At 38.2% G+C, this 24,911-nt stretch overlaps 1 protein-coding gene across 3 annotated transcripts in view; it reads right to left on the bottom strand.

Annotated features, from left to right (window-relative positions):
* Positions 1 to 3,962: 3,962 nt before the first annotated feature.
* Positions 3,963 to 24,911, bottom strand: part of MCM9 (minichromosome maintenance 9 homologous recombination repair factor) — a 182,399-nt gene continuing 161,450 nt past the window's right edge. For all 3 annotated transcript variants that reach the window (XM_069076958.1, XM_069076960.1, XM_069076959.1), the window contains exons 11-13: positions 20,959 to 21,041; positions 12,632 to 12,777; positions 3,963 to 6,891 (exon numbers count right to left, since the gene is read on the bottom strand). In XM_069076958.1, the coding sequence (XP_068933059.1) occupies positions 5,352 to 6,891; positions 12,632 to 12,777; positions 20,959 to 21,041 (1,769 nt within the window). In that variant the 3' untranslated portion in view covers positions 3,963 to 5,351. The remainder of the gene's footprint in view (positions 6,892 to 12,631; positions 12,778 to 20,958; positions 21,042 to 24,911) is intronic.

Here is a 24,911-nt window from a genome sequence, read left to right as displayed (position 1 = left end):
TGGTTTTATGTCCTCTTTACCATTTTTCATTCCAGCTGGTACAATCCGTCCTTATAACCTGACTAATGTATAATGTGAAAGTATTTACAGATCCTATACTTGACTATAAGCTGCAATGAGGGGAAGGGAAGGAGACAAAATGTGAAACTCAAGGAATTGTGGAATTGAATCCTGTAAACCTAAAAAAAAAAAAAGTAAAGGACCTTAGAGGGGCAGCTAGGTGGTGCAGTGAATAGAGCACTGGCCCTGGAGTTAGGAGGACCTGGGTTCAAATCTGGCCTCAGACACTTAACACTTGCTGGCTATGTGACTTTGGGCAGGTCACTTAATCCCAATTGTCCAGCCTTCCCCCCTCCAAAAAGCAAAAAAGGAAAAAAAAAGGACCTTAGAGATCCCTGAATTTAAGAGTTAGAATGGACCTGAGAACCTATTGTTCTTATAATTAAATTTTAATCATCAGTTCTGAATTCTCTTCCACAATTGAGAAGGCAAGAAAAACAAAACTCATTACAAACATACAGTCAAGCAAAACAAATTCCTACATTAGCCATGTCTTTAAAAAAAAGTGCTTCAATCTGTACTCTGAGTGTACCAGCTCTCTATCTGGAGGTGATTGGCATGTTTCATCATGAACCTTTGGGAATTAAGATTAGATCCACCTATTCTATTCATACCTGAAGAAGAATTCCTTCTATAATATCTTCAACAAATGGTTATTCCCTCTCCTGGTTGGGCTGGTATTCAGGAGGGTGTCAACATGGGAGTGGGCATCTCCCACAAGGACTGGAAAGTATGGTTCAAGGAGACTAAGAGCCAGAACATCTACCTGTGGCTGCTAGTGAAGCTGTAGTGGTTGCTGGCCCACAGAGCCAACTTGACTTTCAACAAGGTTGTGCTGAAAAGGTAATTCCTGAGCCAGACCAATTGCCTCCCTGCTCCCCACCTGACTTCTCCCTCCCCGCCTCATCCCTGTCCAAGATGACCAGGAAAATGGGACTGTTGGGCAGGGAAAACAAGACAGCTGTGGTTGCTGGGGCTGTGACAGATGATGTGAGGATCTAGGATGTCCCCAAGCTGAAGGTGTGTGGCCTTCATGTTACTAGCAATGCCCATAATCGCACCCCAAGGCTGGTGGTCACTTTTGACCAGTTGTCCATAAATGGATGAGGTAAATAACTGAGGCAAATAGGGTGTAACTTGCCTAGGGTAACAGCTGAGGCTGGATTTAAACTCCAGTCTTCCTGATTCCAAGTTCTTCACCCTTATCCACTGTGCCTCCTAGCTGCCCAATGTAATACTATTGTGTGGTAAGAAATAATAAAGGGAATGATTTGGGAATCTGGGAAGGCTTATGTGAACTGATGCCAAGTGAAGTGAGCAGAACCAGAACATTGCACACAGTAACAACAATATTGTATTATGATCAACTGTGAATGACTTACTTTGATATTCTGATCAAGACAATGAATGACCTGAAACAATTCCAAAGAACCCATGATGAGAAATGCTATCTATCTCCAGAGAAAGAACTGATGAACTCCTGGGTGTAGATTGAAGTGTATTTTTTCATGTTATTTTTCTTGTTTTGTATGTGTGCATATGTAGTTTCTTTTGCAACATGTCTATTATAAAAATGTTTTGTATGCCTTCACATGTGTAATCAATAGCATATTGCTTGCCTTGTCAAGGGGTAAGGGAGTACTGAGAGGGAGGGAGAGAATTTGAAACTCAAAACCTTTAAAAATTTAAAAAATGTAATTGGGAAATGTTTAACAAAATAAAAAAAATATTTTAAGTTGCTGAAAAGATGCTGACCTTTTTATTGGTAGAGATAGTTTCCTCATCTTAAGAGTTCCCTATCCTAATGAAATCATAGATCTAGTCCTTTTCTTGAAACCTGAGCTAGAAGGGAGATTGAACATATGATTTTGATGCAATGTATTAGTTTGCAAAATGCTTTACATAAATTGTCTAATTTGTGTCTCGAAAACCATGTGAGGTAGGTACTTTTGTTGTATTCATTTCACAGTTGATGAAAATGGGGCTCAGAGAGGTTGAGGGATTTATTTGCTCATGGTCATAGTAATTCTAACTCAGGATTTGAACCCAGGTTTTTCTAGCCTCTCAAGAATCTCTTATCTAATACTCTCACTTCCTAAAAAGAAGGAACTAACACCCAGGGAGGTATAGTGGACTTAACTAGCGGGGATGGAGTTCAGGCTAGAATGAAAGATTTCCTGACTCCTCATTCTGTGGTCCATTCCCCCATTAGCATGCTGCTGCCACTTTGTGTCAGTAGGCACTTAAAAACAAACAAACAAAAGACTCATACTGTATTTGTAATATCTTGACTTACTTGGGTTACTGCAGAGACAGGAAGTTCATCACAACTAATAAAGGGCTCAGTGCAAACTCATTGTACCTAGACCATTCATTTTTCTAGACCATTAGGTTATCACTTAGGAACTTACAACTATAGAAAGTCTCATGGAATGAATTAATGGTTTGCTTTCACAAGATAAATAATCTCTTTTCTACTTCTTGGTGAAATTGAGACCAAATTAGATGAACTAGACATAGTTGATAGAATGCTGGCATTAGAATAAAAAGTACCTGGATCCAAGTCCCACCTTTGGCACACGATGGCTGTGTGATTCTGAACATGTCATTTGCCTCTCAGTGCCTCAGGCAACTCTCTTAAAACTTTAAGCTGAGGGGCGGCTAGGTGGCACAGTGAATAGAGCCCCAGCCCTGGAGTCAGGAGGACCTGAGTTCAAATCCGGCCTCAGACACTTAACACAAAAGCTAGCTGTGTGACCTTGGGCAAGTCACTTAACCCCAATTGCCCTACCTTCCCCCCTCCAAAAAAGCAAAGAAAACCCAAAACTTTAAGCTGAGAACAGTTGTTGATCTGCACTGGCATAGGGATTTCTTTGCTGGGAGTTCCCTATACCAATTAAATCACAGGCCTGGTTAAAAATATCAATTTTTCCTTTTTTAACATGTCTTTATTTTCAAGTTTACATTATGATTATTTTATAGCTACAACAATTTGAAGTTATCAGAGACAAATAATTCCCTATTACAAACATCTTCATTGTGTAGTCCTATAAGCATCCTAGGTAGAAAATAGAGAGTAGGACTGAGGTAGGAGAAAGGAGAGGAATAACTTGAGAGTCAGCTCACAACCTTCAATCTTTCCTATGAATAATCTGGGTGGTTGGGTGGTTGTTTGGGGTAAGAGTAGATTTTTCCTTCTATGCCACCAAGAGGTCTCTTCTCTTTATAAGGAGTTTATAGACCCTATAGCCAGAGGCACAATGTAGGCCAGTTGCCTGCTTTATCCTAGGTATATGTGTGTGACATACGGGATAGCAGGGATCCTCTGTGCTCTTTTGCTGTGCAGGCCCAGGGTTACTGGCAACCCAACATATCAGCAATGAAACATATGAGATAATGTCAAAGTGCTTTGTAACTTTCAAGTGTTATATATTATTAAGCTATTAAATTCAAATTATTCTTATCTTCCCATACTTGCAAGGCATTCTACATTCATCACCAAGTTTCTAGTCCAATGTGGCCTCTGGCAGATTTTCTAGGTTTAGGGCAGAGTTAAGATTTCCTTAAAATTATGGATCCACTTGAGAATTTGTCTAAGGATTCTTCTGATGACTGGACATTTATTTACTCTGTCATTGGTCTCTAAGTCATTCTGTCAACTGGGCAGAAAATATTGAACTATGAGAAAGGATATATCTTAAATACAGAAATCAAAAGGACTTTACAATTAAAGAGATTTAACACAAAGTTAGTGCTGAAAAGTCATTTTCCTCCTGTGCTTGTTAGAATGGAAAGTTAATCTTATTCAACTAAGAATGGGCTTATGCTATTCTAAAATTAGGTATGTCTTTAGCAAAAAAAATGTATATTTTAGTTGGCATGGATCAAAAATAACAATCTCATGATATTTGTACATTCTTTTATTTCTCAAAAATATGGAAGGAAAGGCAAGAACAAGAAGGAAGGAAATCAAGAAAGCAGGAAGAGAAGGAGAAAATTCTCCCACAACACTAAAAATTTACATAATGGCACATGGACATATCTTCATTAGGAGACAGCAGCATTCACAATATTATCCAGTCCATGCTTCAGCACAAGCACATTAGAATTGAATCTGGTGCAGTACAGTATGAGAAACAGAAGATGGTGTAACTTTTAGAGTGTTTAAATATGAAAGTATTTGCAATGAGATCATAGGTTTCAAATAAAATCTGTCTGACAAGCTGATTCAGAGTCAAGGAATAATCCTTAAAACTTTTTTTTTCCTTCAATATATATTGCTAGTCCTTTATACTATATGGTTTTTTTCCCCTCCCAGATGGCTTGGGTAAGGACACAAAAATGAAAATTCATTCTTTAGATGAGAAAAAAATCATGATGATGGATCCCTGTGAAGCACTAAAAATGTACATGGGAACCCAAAGGAGGAATTTGTTTGAAAACAGCTAAGAAAAATAGCTTAAGTTACCTCTTGTCACTAAAGATGCACTGGGGCAAATGAATCACTCAAGTAGAACTCACAATTTCATTTTGTCTATCTGGTTAGCAGACATATGAATGTGTGATTAAGCCCTTTCACATCCTTTTCTTCTCCCTTCCTATCCCAGAAAACAAACTGAATAAAAAGTACATCCTAAGATAGAAAATGGCAGCCTTTCAATGAGATGAAAACCCCCCCAAAATTTAACTTGAGGCCAACATAATACAAAGCTGATAAAGAACAGTAATTGGATGCTTTGGTTGTTACCATGGAATGAGTAAGGCAAATTCATAAAAAAAAAAAGAAAATGTTTCAGACAAATCTAAATCAGACATGTGACAAGAAACACAAAAATAACATGCAAAGAAAGCCCCATGATATTTGCAAAACACATATCCCTAATGGCAATAATTTCACTATGATATAACCCAAAGAATCAAGATGTAGGAAGATAAAATTAAGGTTCATATGCTTTTTCCTGGCCTCAGCTCTTGTTAATAAGTGACTGAAACAAGGGATCCAGGAGAGACCAACTCAACAGAAAGCATCTGCTGGAACATAATTCTGTTTGTTAACAGAATTAAGAACAAGGTCACTCAGTTATTTCTTATGAGCAGAAGTCACTAGACTGACTTAAAAAGACCACACAATTTTTAAAAATTGTGTAGAAGCACACAGGATCTCAAAGTGAAAATCACAAAACCTAATGGAGTGTTCTGTCTCTCCTTCATTGGAGACTTTACTGCTAGTCACAGGAGAGCATATCACCAATACCTTGAAGTTGCTCTACTGAAGGAAGAATGGTGTAACTTTACAATTTTGAGTTCTTCCTCATTTCTTCCTCCCAATCAAAATCTAATGCATCATCATCATCTAGTTCTGTTAAGGTAAAGAGAGATTTTCCTGAAATGACAGCTTTCTCTCCAGCCCCCTCCAATTGAAAACTTTTCCTTCTGCCAAGGGCTACAGCTGGGCCTGTAGGAGGGTGGCTCAGGCCTCCCTCGCTGGAGTTTGTGTTGCCAGGAGTGGGTGGGGTCCCTGGTTTGGATTCAGAAGGGCCAGTAAAGGAGAAGCTTGCTAGTTTAGCTAATGTGCAAGCTCGAACCTTGCTTTTAGGATTGGATGACTCCTCCTTTTTCTCTCTCTCACCAGCAAAGAGGCAATGGTCAGCCTGATTTTCAATTCCAGATTTAGTGTGAGTGACTAGGCCAGATTTTCTTGCCTCATCTTTTTTGGGGGGCTGCCGTGCCACCTCCCTAGTCTCACTGTGCATTAGTTCCATCAACCTTCTCTTCCCAGAAACAGACACTGGCTTTTCTAGATGCTTCCTGGGGCATGCTTCTTCTTCATTTGGCTGTCCTTCATTTGTTCTATGGCTAGAAATCCTAGGATGTGTCACTGAAGTTTTACATATGGCAGGAAGAGGAGTGTGATTGTTGTTTCCAGAAGAGTGGGTCAGTTTTGACTTATGTTTAAATGTAAACTTGGCCAGCTTTGCTAATGGAGGACCTGGAACCTCATCACTCTTACAGTCGGGGGATCTCCTTGTTATCCTTTCCACCTCATACTCAGGTTTTTGTCTTTTTCTCACAGCCGATTCCAGTCTTTCCTCTGAAGGAGTCTTCTCTAAAGGAGTAGGGTGAGGATGATGAGGGAGAATTAAACGAGATTCTGAATTTAGTACTTCCTCAGTTACCCCAGCAGGAGGAAGAGGCAAAATGATCGGAGAGTCTGGTGGCTTTTCAGAGAACTCCTGGGATTTCTGCCGTCTCTTAGGGACATGCTGAGTAATCACTGAGTAAGGCCCTTCGGGAGACACTGCTTTCTCAGTAACTGTTTCTGACTGGTTGGTTTTTTTTTTAGCAAAATGAAAAGATCTCTTGAGTGTCAATGGAGCATCTGTATTGGCTGCTGCTGGAAGCTGGTCAGTTTCCTCTTTGCTCCTTTCTCTTTTTCCCTTGCCATGGGATTTGTCACTGGGTGCCACTGAATCCATGCTGTCCTTGGTCATCTTGGTAATAGGAGACAGAGCCAAGTTGTTTTCAGAATCTATGTGCTCACTTGCCATGGAGTCAAACCAGTTCAAGCTGGTGTCTCTGTCCTGGTTAGGCTTACCTGGGGGTTTTGTCCTTCTCTTTTCATTTGTCCCTTGGTGTGATGGGGACCTGGAGTGAGCACGACTCTTGGTGTTTTCTCTAACAGAGGAGGTCTGTCCATTACAGTTGACTTCTTGTTTGGAAGGGTTGGGCTCGGATATATACTCTGGTTTTTCCATCCATTCATTTCCCAAAGAGCCACAGTCTACTCCCTTCTCTCCAGGCTGTGACAAGAGTGGATTTTGGTTCTTTAGCCTGGAAGGAAGAAAAATGGAGAGAAAATTGTACAAAGAGGATTCATTTTGAAGTTTTAATTCCTCTTACCCTGGTGGTAACCCCTTATATCAGGGTCAGGTACTGCTTCACAAAATTAAGTGTTCATAGCACAGACAGGCAAAAGAGATCTTAAACGTCATCTAATCTAACCCACTAATTTTATAAATGAGGCCCAGGGGGTTAAATAACTTCCTCAATATCCCACAGAGATAGTAAGAAAGAGTTAGGATCCAAACCTAGGCACTCTGATTCCAGATTCCATGCTCTGTCCACTACATTGGGAAGTGGCATTTTCCTGCATCAATAATCTCACACAAATATACCTAGACTTGTAAAATTAATTTCTAGTTATCATTAGCTATATCATCCTAGCTGTTATTAGCATAAATTTAGGTGATATATGTTAGCAAAGGGGAGCAAGAACAGCTAAATGGCCCAAAATTCTACGTCACTTTGGGAGTCCATCTGAGTCACTTAAAACTATTCAAGGGTCAATGTCTCTTCTTCCAATCAGCATTTTAATAATAATAATGATGATAATGATAATAACTAGCATTTATATAACATCAACTATGTGCCAAGTACTGTGTGATGTGATTTACAAATATTAATCTCCTTTAATCCTCACAGCAACCCTGGGAGGTAGAGGCTATTATCATTCCCATTTTACAGATGAGGAAACTGAGGCAAACAGAGGATAAATAACTTTTCCAGGGTCACACAGCTAGCAAGTATGGATCTGAATTTAGTATCATCTTGACTCCAGGCCCAGCTCTCCATCTACTAGCCCAGAACAGTGGGACTTCAAGGAAAAGCATTTATAGTCTTTGAATTTTAGATCTTGAAGGGGATCTCAAGGGTCATGGAGTCCAACAAACTTTGGAGCTGCAGAACCCACAAAATGAGACAGAGGAGCTAACCTCACACTGAGGACAGCCCAGCAGACTGGCAGGAATCGGAGCGAGCCCAGCCCCACGCGGAGGCTTTAGCCCCAGAGCAGGCCTGACCAGCCGCCGGTGGAGGGACTCCAGATCAGCAGCAGCTGTGGCCATTTCCAGATTTATCAACACATAGATGCGAAGGACAAAGTGAGAGGTCAGTGTAGTCTGGACTTTGGGACCCAGTAAGTGGGAGTGCATGGCTTCCCTGATATGCTGGCACAGCCAGCCAGCATGTGCCACGTGGCAGCTTCAGCTCCTGGCCTGCAGAGTGTAGGGGGACCAAGCACCAGTCTGAGGGGTAATCTCTCTTGCTTTAACCTGCTTGGATCTGGACTGCAGTCTAGGGTGGAGGTCCTGGGGTGTGTGTCCAGCTTGCCAGAGCGTGTGGAGGCCTCAGAGAGGGCACCTATCTAATACCTCTGGCATCTGAGAAAACTCCAGCATTTGGGACGAAAGCTCCCCTGTCTGGTGGCAGAGTCCTACTGTGGCAAAAAGCCCAGGGGTCAAATGACTGAGGGGCGACATGACTAGGCAAAGGAAACAAAGCAGAGAGAAGATTCCAACATCAGACTCTTACTTTGGGGACAAAAAGGAGCAAACCATGGAACAGGAGGAAGACAATGAAGTCAGAACTCCTGTACCAAAAGCTTCAAAGGAAAATACGAGCTGGTTACAGGCCATAGAGGACCTTAAGAAGCAGATATGAGAAGTGGAGGAAAAATTGGGAAGAGAAATGAGAACAATGCAAGAAAATCACGAAATGAGAGTCAGCAGCCTGATTGAGGAAAATTACACCTTAAAAAATAGACTAACTCATATGGCAAAAGAGGCTCAAAAAGGCAATGAGGAGAATGCCTTAAAAAGTCAAATTTGCCAGATGGAAGAAGAATCTCAAAAGCTCAATGAGGAGAATCATTGCTTCAGAATTAGATTAGAGCAAATGGAAGCTAATGACTTTATGAGAAATCAAGATGCTGTGAAACAGGTCCAAACAAATGAAAGAATAGAAGGCAATGTGAAATATCTCATGGGAAAAACCACTGACCTGGAAAATAGATCCAGGAGAGATAATTTAAAAATTATTGGACTACCTGAAAGCCATGATCAAAGTAAAAAACTAGAAATCATCCTTCAGGAAGTTCTCAAAGAAAACTGCCCTGATGTTTTAGAACCAGAGGGCAAAATAGAGGTTGAAAGAATCCACCCATCACTTCCTTAAAAAGATCCCAAAAAGAAAAATCCTAGGAACATTATAGCCAGGTTCTGGAATTCTGAGATCAAGGAGAGAATATTACAAGCAGCCAGGAAGAAACAATTTGAATATTGTGGAAACACAATCAGGATAACCCAGGATCTGGCAGCTTCTACACTGAGGGATCAAAGGGCTTGGAATATGATATTCCGGAGGTCAAAGAAGCTGGGATTAAAACCAAGAGTCACCTACCCAGAAAAACTGAGTATCATGTTTCAGGGGAAAATATAGTCATTCAGTGGAATAGAGGACTTCCAAGCATTCTTGCTGAAAAAACCAGAGTTGAATAGAAAATTTGACATTCAGATACAAGAAGCAAGAGAAGCATGAGAAGGTAAACAGGGAAAAGAAATTATAAGGAACTTATCAAAGTTGAACTATTAACATTCCTACATGGAAAAACAATAATTATAACTTATGAAACTTTTCTCAGTAGTTTAAGGGAATAGAAATATATACATGTCTATATATGAGGGTATATGGGCATATGAATACATATGTGAATGTGTGTGTATATATATATATACATATATATATGTTTACAGGTATACATAGATAGAGGGCACAGGACCAATTTAACAGGAAGGGATGATACTTAAAAGGTGAAATTAAGAGGTGAGAGAGGAATATAATAAGAGGAGATGGGGAGAGACAGAATAGGGTAAACTATCTCATATAGAAGAGGCAAGGGAAAATGGTTATAATGGAGGGGAAGAATAGGAAGGCAAAAGGGAATGGGTCAACCTTATTCCCTTTGAATTTGGCTTGAGGAGGGAATGAAATACACACTAAATAGGGTGTCTCACCCTCCAGGAGAGTAGGGGGGGGGAAAGGGATGAGACGGGGGATAATGGAAGGGAAGCAAGTTGGAAGTACCCACTTTTGAAAAGGGACAGGATCAAAGTAGAGAATAGAACAAATGGGAGGTGGGATAGGAGGGAGGGAAATATAGTCAGTCTTTTACACTGTATCTACTATGTTATTGTTTTGCATTAGCCACACATGTACAACCTATACTGAACGGCTTATCTTCCCAGCAAGGGTGGGTGACAAGGGAGGAAGGGAATGAATCTGGAATTCAAAGTTTTAAAATCAAATACTCATATACACACACACATATATACATACTATTATTAATACTATTTTACACATAATTGGGAAATAAGATATACAGGCACTGGGGCATAGAGATCCACTGGAAAAGTCGAAAGGGGTATGGGAGAAAATATGGGAGAGAGCAGATTGGAGGAGGGGATATCCTGTGGGACTGCTATTTTGGTGCGGTGGTTAGGGGAAAAATGGGGAGAAAATTTGTAACTCAAAATCTGGCGGAAATGAATGATGTAAATCAGAAGTTAATAAAGCATTTGAAAAAAATAATTAAAATTTCCCTTTTACTCCTTTTTTCTTAAACAGGGGCTCTTACCATTCTTTCTTGAGATGATTAAAATGGCCACACAGGCTTTTCAGTACTTGGGGATGAAAAGGTGCTATATAAATATAAACCGTTTGATTATAATTACATAGTTTCCCCAAGGAATAAAGAATTCTTCCCTAAGGGGAAAAGAGCCATCTGCTACTTGCATTTTCTTACTCTGTGAAACTAGATTATTTCTTGTCGGAATCTCCAAGCTGCATCTGGTTTTGGTACTATGTGTGGTTGCAGCAATGTGGCTGCCTTTCAATACAAATATACAGCAGAGAGGAAAGTTTGAAGGCAGAATCATATACCTCTATTTTCCCCTATTCTTTTCTTCCTCTGGGAGGGTCCTCCTGAAGTTGGGGGAAGGAGTGTAAGTCACCCTGCTGGTGTCACACTACACAACACTCATTTTGAGCTTCACATTCTTCCCTCCTTTCCTTCCCCAGACCTCCCTTAAACTACAGGCACAGGGAGCTCTCCTTCATTGCCAAGGAGCAGACCTTCCAAAGGTAAAAAGGCATTCCTGTGAGAACCTTAAAAGGAACTGTTACTACAAAAAGTAAACAACCTAAAGGAACAGCTTTGATCTTAATTTGCTTCTCTTGATCAAGAGAAGGATTCCAGTAGGTCAACCAGAAAAAAAAAAAGAGCTGCTTTTTTTTTTTTGGAGGGGGGAAGGCAGGGCAGTTGGGGTTAAGTGACTTGCCCAAGGTCACACAGCTAGTAAGTGTTAAGTGTCTGAGGCTGGATTTTGACTCAGGTCCTTCTGACTCCAGGTCCAGTGCTCTATTCACTATGCCACCTAGCTGCCCCAATTTTTTAAATACAAAGTGAAAATTTACTACAATTTGACTGAGTATACAACATTATTAATTATTTCTATGAGTAAGTTTGTCCTGCTCAATGTTGGAAAAGCTGTTAGAAAAGAAAGTTAAAAAAAAAAAAACTTCCAATCATTTTTGAGCTATAAAGATTTGGAACAAATAGAAGTACTAATTCCTTTATGGATCTGCCCAATTTAGCCAACAAAGTGTAGAAATTCAAGACACTTAAATTTGTGTGTATATTCTGGTAGGAGAGTGGTACTGGGGGAAGGAACAGAGTGGTTGGCATGGGCTAACAGAGATATTACTGTGTATATAATGTGATTAATTATTTCTCTTTTCTAACTAACTGAATGAGTTCCTTTAGGCATATGAGAAAACCAGTTTCAGTTTCCTACCAATACATCTGAAACAAATTTAGTTTTTCTTATTGGGAAAACACAAAATTAATTACCATTTGTTTAAAAAAATTGTACCTTAGAAGAATGTTTTCCATAAATGCTAAGAATGCTTTTAAATATGTTCAGTATTTCTGCATGCTGCCTGCTTGGGGTAAAGGAGTAATAATATGAATAGCTATTCTTATTATTATCTTCATCATTAGAATAATAGTATTTATAGCAGATGGGTTTATATGGTACTTCATATACTCTAGTCTATATCATATATGATATATACAGACATATCATTTGGGCTTAACAGCAACCCTGTGAAACAGTTGGTATTACTATCCCCACTTTACAGATGAGGAAACTGAGACTCAGAGAGATCACACGGCTAATAATTATCTGAGGTGGAATTTGAACCTAAATCCTTCTTGGCTCTAGTCCAACACTCTTGTCTGATATGCCATGCTGTATCCCTAGTGGAACCTTCCAAAATACATTTTTCTTGGGTAGGGCTAGGAAGGGCTACTCCACTCTCTCTCTTTTCCCCACAACATCTTCCTTCTCCAAAAGGCACGAAGCAGATTTGTTATCCAATAAATTCTTATAGGATGGGATTGGATTAGATTAGATTATAAAGGCTTCCTGGCTCACCAGGTAGCCATGTAATGCTTCTAAATTGACTTGAATTCTGAATTTTTTGTTTCTTAAATGGGACATTACAATAGAATAATTAATTTTTTAGCAATCCAGAAAATTAATTATTCAGCAAATTATAGCATACTCTAGTATGTAGAATTTACAGACTTTTTCTGTTTAATATACTAATTCTTATTACCGTCATTGTCAGATTATTAGTATTTTTAAGTCTTCTCTGGCTTTTCTTTTCTCACCTATCAAGTCTTCTTAGTTCCTCACTCAGAAGACTCTGAAGCTCCAGCTTTTCCAGAATCATTTCACACTGCATTTGGTACTGCTCCAGGGGATTATCAGGAAAGGATGTATGGAGTGCATTCACACCTCCCAGAAGAGCACCTCCCTAAAGGGGCCAAAAAGTCATGTTAACAAAATGTTTCCTAATGTCTTTAGATGAGCTCCCCTATCAACACAAGGGTTTTAGCAATCCCAGTAAAGTCCCATTAGAGATTCCAGGGCCAGACAGCAACAACTCCAAGGGCTCATGCAACTGTACCCATTTGGGCTAACTCTTTCCTCCAAATCTTCTGTCTCATATCTTCTCTGGGGATATAGCATTGCCTTTCAAGAAAGACTCTAAGGATCCCTGGGCCAAAGGAGATGAAGATGATATCCCAGTAGAAGAACCAAGCTCTCTAGGACTACATTGCTGCTGGGACAGAGCATCTGCTATTTGAGAGATGCTCAGAAAGTCCTGAGCCTCTCAGTTAAAAAAGGGGCACTTGGTACTAGCCTGACTTCTCAATCTGTTCTTCTGTGAGAAATCTCACCAAATTCTTCTGACCTTGAGCTAGTCCATGCCTTATCACCTGACCTCTTAGCTTCTCTGAGTCTGAACCAGTCTGAAGATCACCAAGAGCATCACTGGCCATTTATGACCTTCCCTACTCCTACCCCACTGGAGCGTACTACTCTGTAGCATGAAGCTCCTACTGCTTCCCTGACTTCACCTCTTCTGGCCCCTACCCTTAGCTCAGATTTCCTGATATCAATATCCAAATCATCTAGATCAAGCGCTTGTCCAGCCTCATTCTCAATTGCTAGTCTAGATAATAACACCAACTCCAACCGCTAGTTTTCTTCTTTCATATCCACTCACAAACCTAAAGGATCCAACCTCCACCTGGAGGGAGAGTATCCTAAGGGTACACTCATCTCAGCTCCTCTCAGGTGAATGGGGAAATTCTCCCTCCCTATCTAATTAGATAAAAGGTAAACAAATCAAAACATGATAACAACTGTTTTAAACTAATAAAGGCCCTTTAATCTTTAGAAAATAGAAAATATTGTTCTTAGCCAAAGAAAACATTAACATTATTATTGTCCTATTTGGTAAATCAAAAACCTTAGACACAAATTAATTTCACTTTATTGTTGAATTTTGTCATGTTTCACAATTACTATAAAATATAAGCAGGAAACTCTCTCTAATGTAAGAGTGTTCTAATTAGTAGAGGGAATTCTTCCCATCTGAACTTCTCCCTAAACATAAGTACACATACACACATTATATATATATATATATATATATATATATATATATATATATATATATACACAGATATACACATATGTATAGATACATGTGTCTATATACAAACACACATATATATCTGTAAACTGTATCTTGAATGACTTCAACAAATTCAACAACAGAATTCAACAAAATGCAACATCAATTTATGCCCAACACATTAGAAAAATAGTAATAAGTGTACCCTTCCTTAATATAACAAATACTGTCTATCTAAAACCAAGAACTAGTATTATATAAAATGGGGATCTTTTCAATAAGATTGGGATAAAACAAGGATGCACATTATTAACACTACTATTTAACATAGTTCTAGAAATGCTAATTATAGCAATAGGTAAAAAAACAAAATTATAGTTGTTTTGATAATGTAATAATAATACTTACAAAAACCCTAGTTAGCTAAAGATTAAACGAAACAGTAACTTCAGCAAAATTGTAGGGTATAAAATGATTTCAAATAAATCATCAGCATTTCTTTTTGAATTATTTATTTTTACCATTCATTTAAAAAAAAATTGAGTTCCAAATTCTCTCCCTCCTTCTAGCCCCTCTACTACCCATTAAGAAAATAAGCCATATGATATCCATTATATATGAAGTCATGCAAAGCATATTCCTATATTAGCCATGCTGTAAAAAAAATAAAGTGAAAAACACAACGTTTTATTTAGCACTCAGTGCATCAGTTCTCTCCATAGAAGAAGTAGATAGTATTTTTCATAATGAGTCCTTTGGAGTATTTTGGATAATCATATTGATCAGAGTAGCTAAGTCTTTCACAGTTGATCATCATTACAATATTGCTATTACTATTTATAATGTTCTCTTGGTTCTGCTCATTTCACTTTGCATCAGTTCATATAAGACTTTCCAGGTTTTTCTGAAACCATCTCTTTCATCATTTCCTATAGCACAAGAAAATTAATATACCACAACCTGTTTAACCATTCTTCAATTGATGGCCATCCTCTCAATTCCCAATTCTTTGCCACCACAGAAAGAGCTGCTATAAATATTCTTGTACAAATAGGTCCTTTCCTCTTTTTCTCTGATCTATTTGGGATACAGACCTAGTAATGGTATTGCTACATCAAAGCATTCGCAACAATTTTATAGCCCTATGGGCATAGATCCAAACTGTCCTCCAGAATGATTAGACAAGTTCACAACTCAACCAACACAGTGCATTAGTGTACCTCTTTTTCCATATCCCCTCCAGAATTTATCCTTTTCTGTCATGTTAGCCAATCTGATAGATGTGGGGTGGTATTTCAGAGTTGTTTTAATTTGCATTTCTCTAATTATTAGTGATTTAGATAATTTTTTCATATGATTATTAATAACTTTGATTTCTTTTACCTGAAAATTTCCTGTTCATATCCTTTGACCATTGGGGAATGGCTTTTATTTATATAAATTTGGCTTAGTTCCCTATATTTGTGAAATGAGGCCTTTATCAGAGAAAGTATTGTAATTTTTCCCCAGTTTCCAGCTTTCTTTCTAGTTTTGGCTACATTGGTTTTGCTTGTACAAAATCTTTTTAATTTCATGTAATCAAAATGATCCATTTTACCTCCCATGGTCCTCTCTGTTTCTTGTTTGGTCATAAACTCTTTTCTTATTCAAAGACCTTACAAGTCAAAATTTCCTTGCTGCTCTAATTTGTTTGTGATATCACCCATTATGTTTAAATCATATACCCATTTTGACCTTATCTTGTTTTACAGTATGAGATATTGTTCTACGCCTAGTTTCTGCCAGACTGCTTTCCAGTTTTCCCAGTAAGTTTTGTAAAGTAGTGACAAAGTATGGATCCCCAAAGCATGGATCTTTGGTCTATATTGTATACCTAACTTATACCACTGATCAACCACTCTATTTCTTAGCTGTAGCATATTGTTTTGATGATTACCATTTTGTAATATAGTTTGAAATCTGGTACTGCTAAGCTGATTCCTTCACATTTTTTTCACTGATTTTCTTTATATTCTTGACCTTTTGCTCTTCCAGATGAATTTGTTATTATTTGTTACAGCTCTATAAAATAATTCTTTGGTAGTTTGATTGATATGGCACTAAATAAGTAAATTAATTTAGGTAGAATTGTCATTTTTATTATATTGGCTTGGTCTACCCATCATCAATTAATATTTCTCCAATTTTTTTAGATCTGTCTTTATTTTTGTGAATGTTTTATAATTGTTTTGTAATTGTGTTTATGTAGTTTCTTTGTAAGTCTTGGCAGGTATACCAACACCTCACACCATATACCAAAATAAGTTCCAGATGGATGTGTAACTTTAATATTAAAGGTCACATTATAAATAAATCAGAGGAGAAAGGGTTAGCTTATCTCTCCAATCTATGGACATGATCAAACATGCAACACAGGGGGTTCATAAAGGGTAAAATGGACAACTTTGATTACATAAAATTTAAAAGTTTTTGCACAAAACAAATCCAATTCAGTTAGGATTTATAAGAGAAACAGTTAATTGGAGGGGAAAAATGTTTCTCTGATAAAGGTCTCAATTCTAAGATACATAAAGAACTGATTCAAATTTATATGAATAAGGGGCGGCCAGGTAGCACAGCAAGTAAGAGCACCGGCTCCAGTGTTGAGAAGACCTGGAGATCGAATCCTGGGCTCAGACACTTAGCACCCACCCAGAAACACCTGGCCGTGTAACCTTGAGCAAGTTACTTAACCCCAATTGCTTAGGGGCGGCCAGGTGGCTCAGCGAGTAAGAGCACCGGCTCCAGTGTTGGGACGACCTGGAGATCGAATCCCAGGCTCAGGTGCTCAGCACCACACCCAGAAATAACTGGCCGTGTAACCTTGAGCAAGTTAATTAACCCCGATTGCTTAAAATAAAAAAAAAAATTTATATGAATAAGAGCTATTCCCCAATCGACAAACGGTCAAAAAACATAGACAGTTCTCATGGAAAGAAACTTAAGCTATCAACAGACAAAAACAAAAAGTACTTCAAATCACTAATAATTAGAGAAATACAAATTAAAACAACTCTTAGGTCCTACCCCATATCTATTGGATTGGCAAAGTTGACAAAAAGGAAAATAACAAATGTTGGAGGGACTTCAAGAAAACTGGCATATCAATGAACTGTTGGTAGAGTTCTGAACTGATTAAGGTATTCTGGAAAGCAATGTGGAACTATGCTCCCAAATTTAGCCACCCTTTTGTACCAGCAGTTCCACTAATTCACTTATACTTCAAAGAGATAAAAGAATGGAATAGGATACATATGTACAAAAATACTTATATTCACGACAGCTCTTTTTGTACTGGCAAAGAACTGGAAACTAAGGGGGCATCCATAAGTTTGGGAATATTTAAATAAAATATGGTAGATGACTAAAATGGAATACTATTTGTACTGTAAGAAATAATGAAGGAGATGGTTTGAGATTTGCCTGGGAAAACTTGTATGAAGTGATGCAGAATGAAGTGAGCAGAACATGAGAATAATTCATATAATGCAATAATGACAACATTTAAAGACTAACTTTGAAAGACTTAAGAACTCTGATTACTGCAATGACCACTCATGATTCCAGAGGACCAATGATGAAGAATGGAGCCTACCACAGAGACGCAATGAAATAAGATGCACATTTTGGACGTGGACAATATGGAAATTTGTTTACTCAATTAAGCATACTTGCTTTAAATTTTTTGTTTTTTTTTTCTTTTGTTTTCCCAGTAGGTGGTGGGTTGGGAGAGAGAGAAAATAAATGCTTGTCAATTGAAAAATATGATTACAAAATACATAAAATATCTGGGATTACACAAACCTACTAAAACATACTCTCTTTGCAAAAACAAAGGTTAAAGACTAGAAAAAATGCAGAATAGAATCTTTTTCCACATAAATCTTTCTTTTCACTGCCAAATTCCTAGAAAGAAAAGTCTACACTGTCTTTACTTCCTCATTACTCACTTCTCAGTTCCTTGCAATTTGACTTCCCACTAAACTACTTGCTCCAGGGTTACTCAACTATTAGGATATCTATTGACTTTTCCTTCTGTTAAAGAAAAAAATCTTAAAAGCTCAGCATTTACTATAACCAACTAAACTTGCTCAATAAGTTTAAAAACAAAATCAAGCTTATTATTTCATTAGTAGAGTGAACTTCCAATGACAAAATTTCCTTGATCAATATAGACTGGTGCTCCTCTACAGGTACCATTTAGAATTCTAGAGAATGTCTGGGGCATGGAGGATTAAATGACTTGCTCAAGATCACACAGACAGTATGTGTAAGGGGTAGTACTTGAACTCAGGTCATTCTGGTTCTGAGACTGTCTCTGTATTCATTATATCATGCTTCCTTTCAGCTTAATAACTATTTACATTTAAAATAATTTCAGTTAATAAAGTATTATTAACAATCTTTCCATCACTCTCTTAGTCTTCATCAAAATTCTGTTTGTCCATTTATTCTCATTCTTTTCAACTTCTACTTTTTTTATCAGCTTTGCCCTCTTTTATAAAGGTCTTTCCAGATTTTTTACATACATCCTTTGTTGGCTTTAGCTGCATTGTAGTATTCCATCACATTAGTGTACCACAATTTATTAATTGATTCAACTATTGTTAGGCAAGTCATTTCCAATTTTCTGAGATTACATATAATGCTGCATAAAAATCTTTGTATAGATAGCTTTTTAAAAAAAAAATCTGTTCCTGAGAACAGTTTCAAGGCATATTTAAAAAAATGGAATTGTGGTTAAAGATTATTTTTATAACTTTGTTTTTTGGAGGGGCAATTGGGGTTAAGAGACTTGCCCAAGGTCACATGGCTAGTTTTTGTGTTAGGTGTCCGAGATCGGATTTGAACTCAGGCCCTCCTGACTCCAGGGCTGGTGCTCTATTCACTGCTCCACCTAGCCGCTCCCTATTTTTGTAACTTTTAATATGCACTTTTTTTTTTTTTTGCTTTTTGAAGGGGGGAAGGCAGGGCAATTGGGTTTAAATGACTTGCCCAAGGTCACGCGGCTAGTAAGTGTTAAGTATCTGAGGCCGAATTTGAACTCAGGTCCTCCTGACTCCAGGGCCAGAGCTCTATTCTCCGTGCCACCTAGCTGCCCCCTAATATGCACTTTTAGATTCCTTTCTAAAAAGGTTCTTCAGGTTTGAAATTCTACTAGCAATGGATAAGCAGACTTCTTTCCTTTTCAAACTCATTTCCATCAACTTTTATGTATTTAATGTTGCTTTTATTTTTCCCGTTGGATGGGTATAAGGTACAACCTTAAAGTTTTTCATTTCTTCTTTTGAAAGCTGTTTATATCCTTTTACCATTTTCTAATCCAATGGTCTTTTCTCAGTCCTCATCTTTTTTGAGCATCTATATACTTTTTCAAACTGCTAATTATGCTGAGAGACTCTTTTGCTTTAGCTTCTATGAGACTGCTTTCTCTTAGTTCTCTTCCTACCCATCTGACCATTCCTTCTTAGTCACCTTTACTGGATTATCATTTATTTCCTACTCTCTTAGAGTGGGTGGTATTCCCTACTCACTCATCTTCAGTTCAATCTCCACACAACTGTCAAAATAATTTTTTTAAAGCACTGTTCTGATCATTTCTCTCCTAGACACAAAAACATCAGAAGCTTCCTATTGCTTATAGGATAAAATACATACCACTCAATCAGGTAATGTAAAAAGCAATTGCTTCTGTTTTGGCCAAAAAGCTCGAGGGTCTTCCCCTCCTAGACTGATTTTTTTTTTTGACTAGGTAAAGAGGCCATTCTCTGCCTCATTTCTTAAAGCCTCAATCACTGAATGGGCGTTGCCTCAGTCAGCCTGAGACTCGTTAGCTTGAAAAAGCCAAGGTCCCCCATTGCATTCTGGGCCCTTTCCAGAAGTCCTGACCTGTAGCTGGCCACTGGACCCAGATGGTTCCAGAGGAGAGAGTCAGGCTGATGAGAGTCAGCCCTCCTTCACTTAAGTCTAAGTCACCTGAAAGTCATGGCATCACTTCCTTGATGTCACAGTCCTCTTGGCAAATGAAAGACAAACAACAGTAACGAGTCCCTTCACAACACTGGTCTTAACCTACTTCTCTAGTCCTACTTTTTTGACTCTTCTTCAGAAATCGTGCATTTAAGCCAACCTGGGCAATTAATCATTCTCCAAACTCAACATACCACCTCTTGTCTCCATGCATTTGAACAAGCTGTTACGCTTTTCTGGACCATGCTCCCTCTACAAAAATGTTTCACAGAAATTTTGTCTACTCTCAAGGTTCCACTCAGGTACTGCTTCCTTTGGGATACTTTCATTGACCCCAATAGTTGTTATCTTCTGCCTCAATTTCCATATACTTTTTGGCACACATGTTATGCTCCTCTGGTAGAATGTAAGTTCTTTGTAAAGAGGAACTGGGTTTTTTTTGCCTTTCTATCCCTGATGTCTTGTACCTAGTAAATTAATCACACAGTAGTTATGTGATTAATAAATATTTGCTGAATTGAATTATACATAAAGAAATGGTTCTAGAAACCCTTATGTTGAAAGCTATCAGATTTACTAACAGGTTCAAAGTAAAAAGAAATCTTGAATACTTAGTCAGCCATGAATTATTACTTATCTAATAGTAAAAAACATGAATTGTAAAGGATAGACAGTAACAAAGTTTAAATCATCTGAAACGAACAAAGAAATGGAAAAAGTTAGAGGCAGAAATACAATATAAACTAAATTAGACATTTACTGAGTGCCTACTAAATAAAAGACACTATCACACTCTAAAATGGAGAATATTAGCCTCAAATTTACAATTTAGTCAAATAATTAAAAAAAATTTATATGAGTATATTACACCAAAGCCTTACATGCCTGCCAAATTTCTTTCAAGCTTTGGATCTTTGGACTTAATGATAGTTCATTTGGTTAGTGAATACTGTTTTTTCACACCTAAGTGTTTACTATTAATATCTCAGCATCAGTACTTACCTGCATTGAGGATTCCATCACGGACACCACTGTAATAGCATCTACCAGTGTCACTGTATCTCTGAACATCAGTCGGGCATGAGCTAGGAAAATAATAAGTCATTCAGAGTCACCAGGACACAAGTCATTTGCTTTACATGAATGAGTGGGGATGGTAAATGCAATTTTCCTGGCCTATGAAAAATTTGTCTTCTGAATGAACTACTAATGACAAATTAATTTCCCAATAACAAGCATAAAAGAGCTAAATTTAAATAGCTTTACAGATGGTTTCTATAATAATTGAAGTAATATATTCCACCTACTTCACCCACAGATATTTGGTATATTTTGATACAGTACTTTGAACTCCTTCAAAGAAATAGGTTGTATGAATATGAATTCAATACTACAAACCATTTTTAATTCTGTCTTTGTGATATGCTATAACAGTGAATTGGTATGGAACTGGCTACACTCATATCTCTCATAAACAGAGGAGAAACCTCAGAAAACCAGTTTGAGAAGGGGTGTAGGTATAGATTGTTTATTTGCCTTCCTTCCTAAAGGATTCTCTATGGACAGGTCCAAGTTGGGTTTTATGTATATAGGCTAGAACAGGGATTGTTAACCTGAGGTCCACAGACATCCCAAAAGTTTCAAGGGTCCATAAATTTGAATGAGGAAGAAATTATATCTTTATTTTCACTAACCTCTAATGGAAATTGAGCATTTCCATCAATCATGAGTGTGGGCATTAGCATTAAGGGTAACTGGGAAAAGCTTCTTACAGGAGTTGGAATTTTAGCTGAGATTTAAAGGAAGTCAGGAGGTATAGATGAAGAAAAAGAGAATTCCAGGTATAGTCAGAAAAAAAATGCAGAATTGGGAAATGGATTGTCATGTTCAAGGAACAGCAAGGAGAACAGTACCACTGGATCATAAAGGAGGTGATTAAAGTATAAGAAAACCGGAAATGTTAGGAAGGGACTGGAAGATTACAAAGGGCTTTAAAAGATAGAGGATTTTTTATTTGATTATGGAGGTAATAGAGAGTCACTAGAATTTACAGAATCAGGTTGGGGTGGGGCAAGGAGGATGACATAGTCAGATCTGCCCTTTAAGAAAATCACTTTGCAGCTGAATGGAGAATGGACTGAAGAGGACTTTGAGACATGAAGACCAACCATAAAGCAATTACAAAAGTATAGGAATGAGGTGATAAAGGCCTGTACCAGGGTGATAGCAGGGTCAGAGGAGAGAAATGTTTCTATGGAGAAGGGAAGCAGTCAGTAGATACAGAGAGAGTTCCCTTTCAGGAGGAGGTTATGGGTTTCTAAGAGTCCTTCTAGGGCCCCATGTTTTTTCTTTATTTGTTTATGGACTCCTTTGAGTCTTTTGCATCTTCTGTATTTTCTATGGAGTAGAATAAAAGTTGTTCTCTACCCATAAACATTTATTACCCTGAGTGGCTGTATGTTTGCTGGGGGCCTCTTACTCACAGCTGTGGAAATCTACACATGAACTATATTTGGAGATTTTTCTGGAGTAAGCTTCAGATGGGAGAAATGCATTTTAAAAAATGAAACAATCCTTTTGAATCTGTGTGAGCCAAAGTCTCAAGGGAGGAGTGGTTGGTTATGGGTCACATGGTTACATTATTGTTTAAGGAGGAATCTATCCACCTTATATAGCAGACATGCAAGAGGCAAATTTGACAGTCTCTTAGGAAAGCTAGGTGCCTGACTTGAATATTCATTCCAATATGAAGTGGTTATTTCACTTACACATAGAAGTAAAGCATAGGGATGCCTGAAGTCAGGAACATTTTTCCTCAAAAGCTAGTTTTGCATCTTCTTGAATATTTAAGTAAGTACTCAGTTGAAATTTTAGGATGATAAGATTTAAAGCCAGAAGGGACTTAAGAGATCATCTGCTTCAACATCTTTATTTTATAGATGAAGAAATTGAGCCTCAGGGAGGAAGTGCCTTGCTGAGATGGGATGTGAATCCAAGTCTTCTGACTTTAACTCCAGTGTTCTTTTCATTACATCACACAGTTGACAGCCAATCTCCTATTTTGACTGGGAAGAATGTCAACATTTCCTGAAGAACTGGGCCTACCAAGATGAGATAGATATATGAAGTATATGGCTTTACTACCATAAAAGTAGTTAAGGATTTAACAAGGAACTGTTACTTTGAGAAATAGCTCCTCTTACTTCTCAAAAGTCATCACTAAGTATAAGGTTTGTAGTCTTGTCAGCTGTGGGAAACCTCTGACTTTTAAAAATAATAAGGCATTTTAGAGGCTCCTGAGATACCTCCTAAGACCCTTCTTGTTCATCCTTCATTCTTGAAGAGGACCAATGACATCAAGAGAAGGATGTCTTGACTTGATTGGGGATTGTATTGAAGTGAGGCAGAGCTGTGTAAAGGTGTCAGTTTCACTTTCTCCTCCAGAGTCATTTTGAAGTCTAATGGTAAGAAAAAAGTCAAGATCACTGGCAAAGGTCCAGGATGCAGTGGACGACCATGGCCTCTCTAAATTTAGGTCTTTCCCAGTTTGTCTGAGGTAACCCCCATTCAATGATTAAGGGCTAGGTAAGATGTGAGACAAAAGACAGCCTAATTTACCATCACAAAGTTTTAATCTGGGAGGGGAGTATGGACAACAATAGCCTATTGTGGACAGGGAAGTCATTCCCCTGCCAGTACCTTATTTTCCCTGAGCCAATTGATTCTGGATATTCCTGTAGATTGCATTTTGATGTTTAGTTTGGATAGGGCTGGTTAAAGAAGCTGCTGTGGCCCCTTTGGTCAGCCAGAATGCAGTATGGGTATGGTTTGGGAAAGGGACTAGGCCTATGATTTCATTCATTCATAGCAAAATCCTCGGTGAGGAAACTCCCTCTACAAATATTTATTGGCACCTTCTCTGTAACTGATGGTCTTAGCACAGTGCTTGGCATGTAATTAACACTTGATAAAATGTTTCTCAACTTGACTAGAAAGTTCTCTAGAGAACTGAGAGGTTACGTGCCTTGTCCTGGGTCACACAATCAGTTTGTGTCAGAGGCATGATTTGAACCCAGGTCTTTCTGGCTTAAAGGATAGCTCTCTGTCCACTACTGTCACACAGCCTTAAAGCTATTAAACTTTAAAACTGCACTGAGACTTTTAGGACACTATGTGCTATTAAAAATACCCTCAAGTTTTGGTCGAGTACATCAGGGATGACAAATAACAAGGGTAGTTAGATGGCACAGTAGATACAGCACTGGCCCTGGAGTTAGGAGGACCTGAGTTCAAATCTTCCCTCATACAAGTACTAGCTGTGTGACCCTAGGCAAGTCACTTAACCTTGATGCTCCCTGTCCCCCTTTACTCCCCTGCAAAATGTATCCAACCAAATGTATCCAACAACTTTGATCAAATGCAACTGAAAAGAACAGATGAACTGCATTGAGAATTAGGTCATATTTTAAACTTGTGCATGTAACAAACTCATCAAAATAATACTTTAGGTGTTTTAATAATAGAGTAAAGTATGGTTTTCCCAGCAATGATCAGCCTCAGGAATACTTCAGTTTTCTGACATTTCTTAGTTTGCTGGCATTTGGTTAGAAGACTTTTCTTAAAGTCTTGTCAGTAGTGTGAGAGGTGGACTGATTTCATGAGAGGCACTGAGGAAAGAGCCCTAGACTTAGAGTAAGGAGACCTGGGTTCCAATCTTGGTTTAGCTACTACCCCTCTATGACCTTGAGCAGGTCGCTTCTCTCTGGGCTTCAGTTTCTTTCTCTTTAAAATGAGGGGATCAGACTAAATGATTTCTGAGACCTCTTTCAGGTTGAAGAGTCTCTGGTTTAAAGTATTTGGCAAGATCAAGTAGAGGCAGCTGGAGTAAAATGTTTCAAGACTCCTAGGTAAGTTATACCTGCCCTGCATTCTGCCTACTCTTTTCATCCAGGACC

The sequence above is a fragment of the Petaurus breviceps genome, unplaced genomic scaffold (genome assembly GCF_028583685.1).
Source record: "Petaurus breviceps papuanus isolate PSGF00001 unplaced genomic scaffold, PetGlider_PUasm1.0 90977, whole genome shotgun sequence".
Taxonomy (NCBI): domain Eukaryota; kingdom Metazoa; phylum Chordata; class Mammalia; order Diprotodontia; family Petauridae; genus Petaurus; species Petaurus breviceps.
This window is presented reverse-complemented; position numbering and strand designations above follow the sequence as displayed.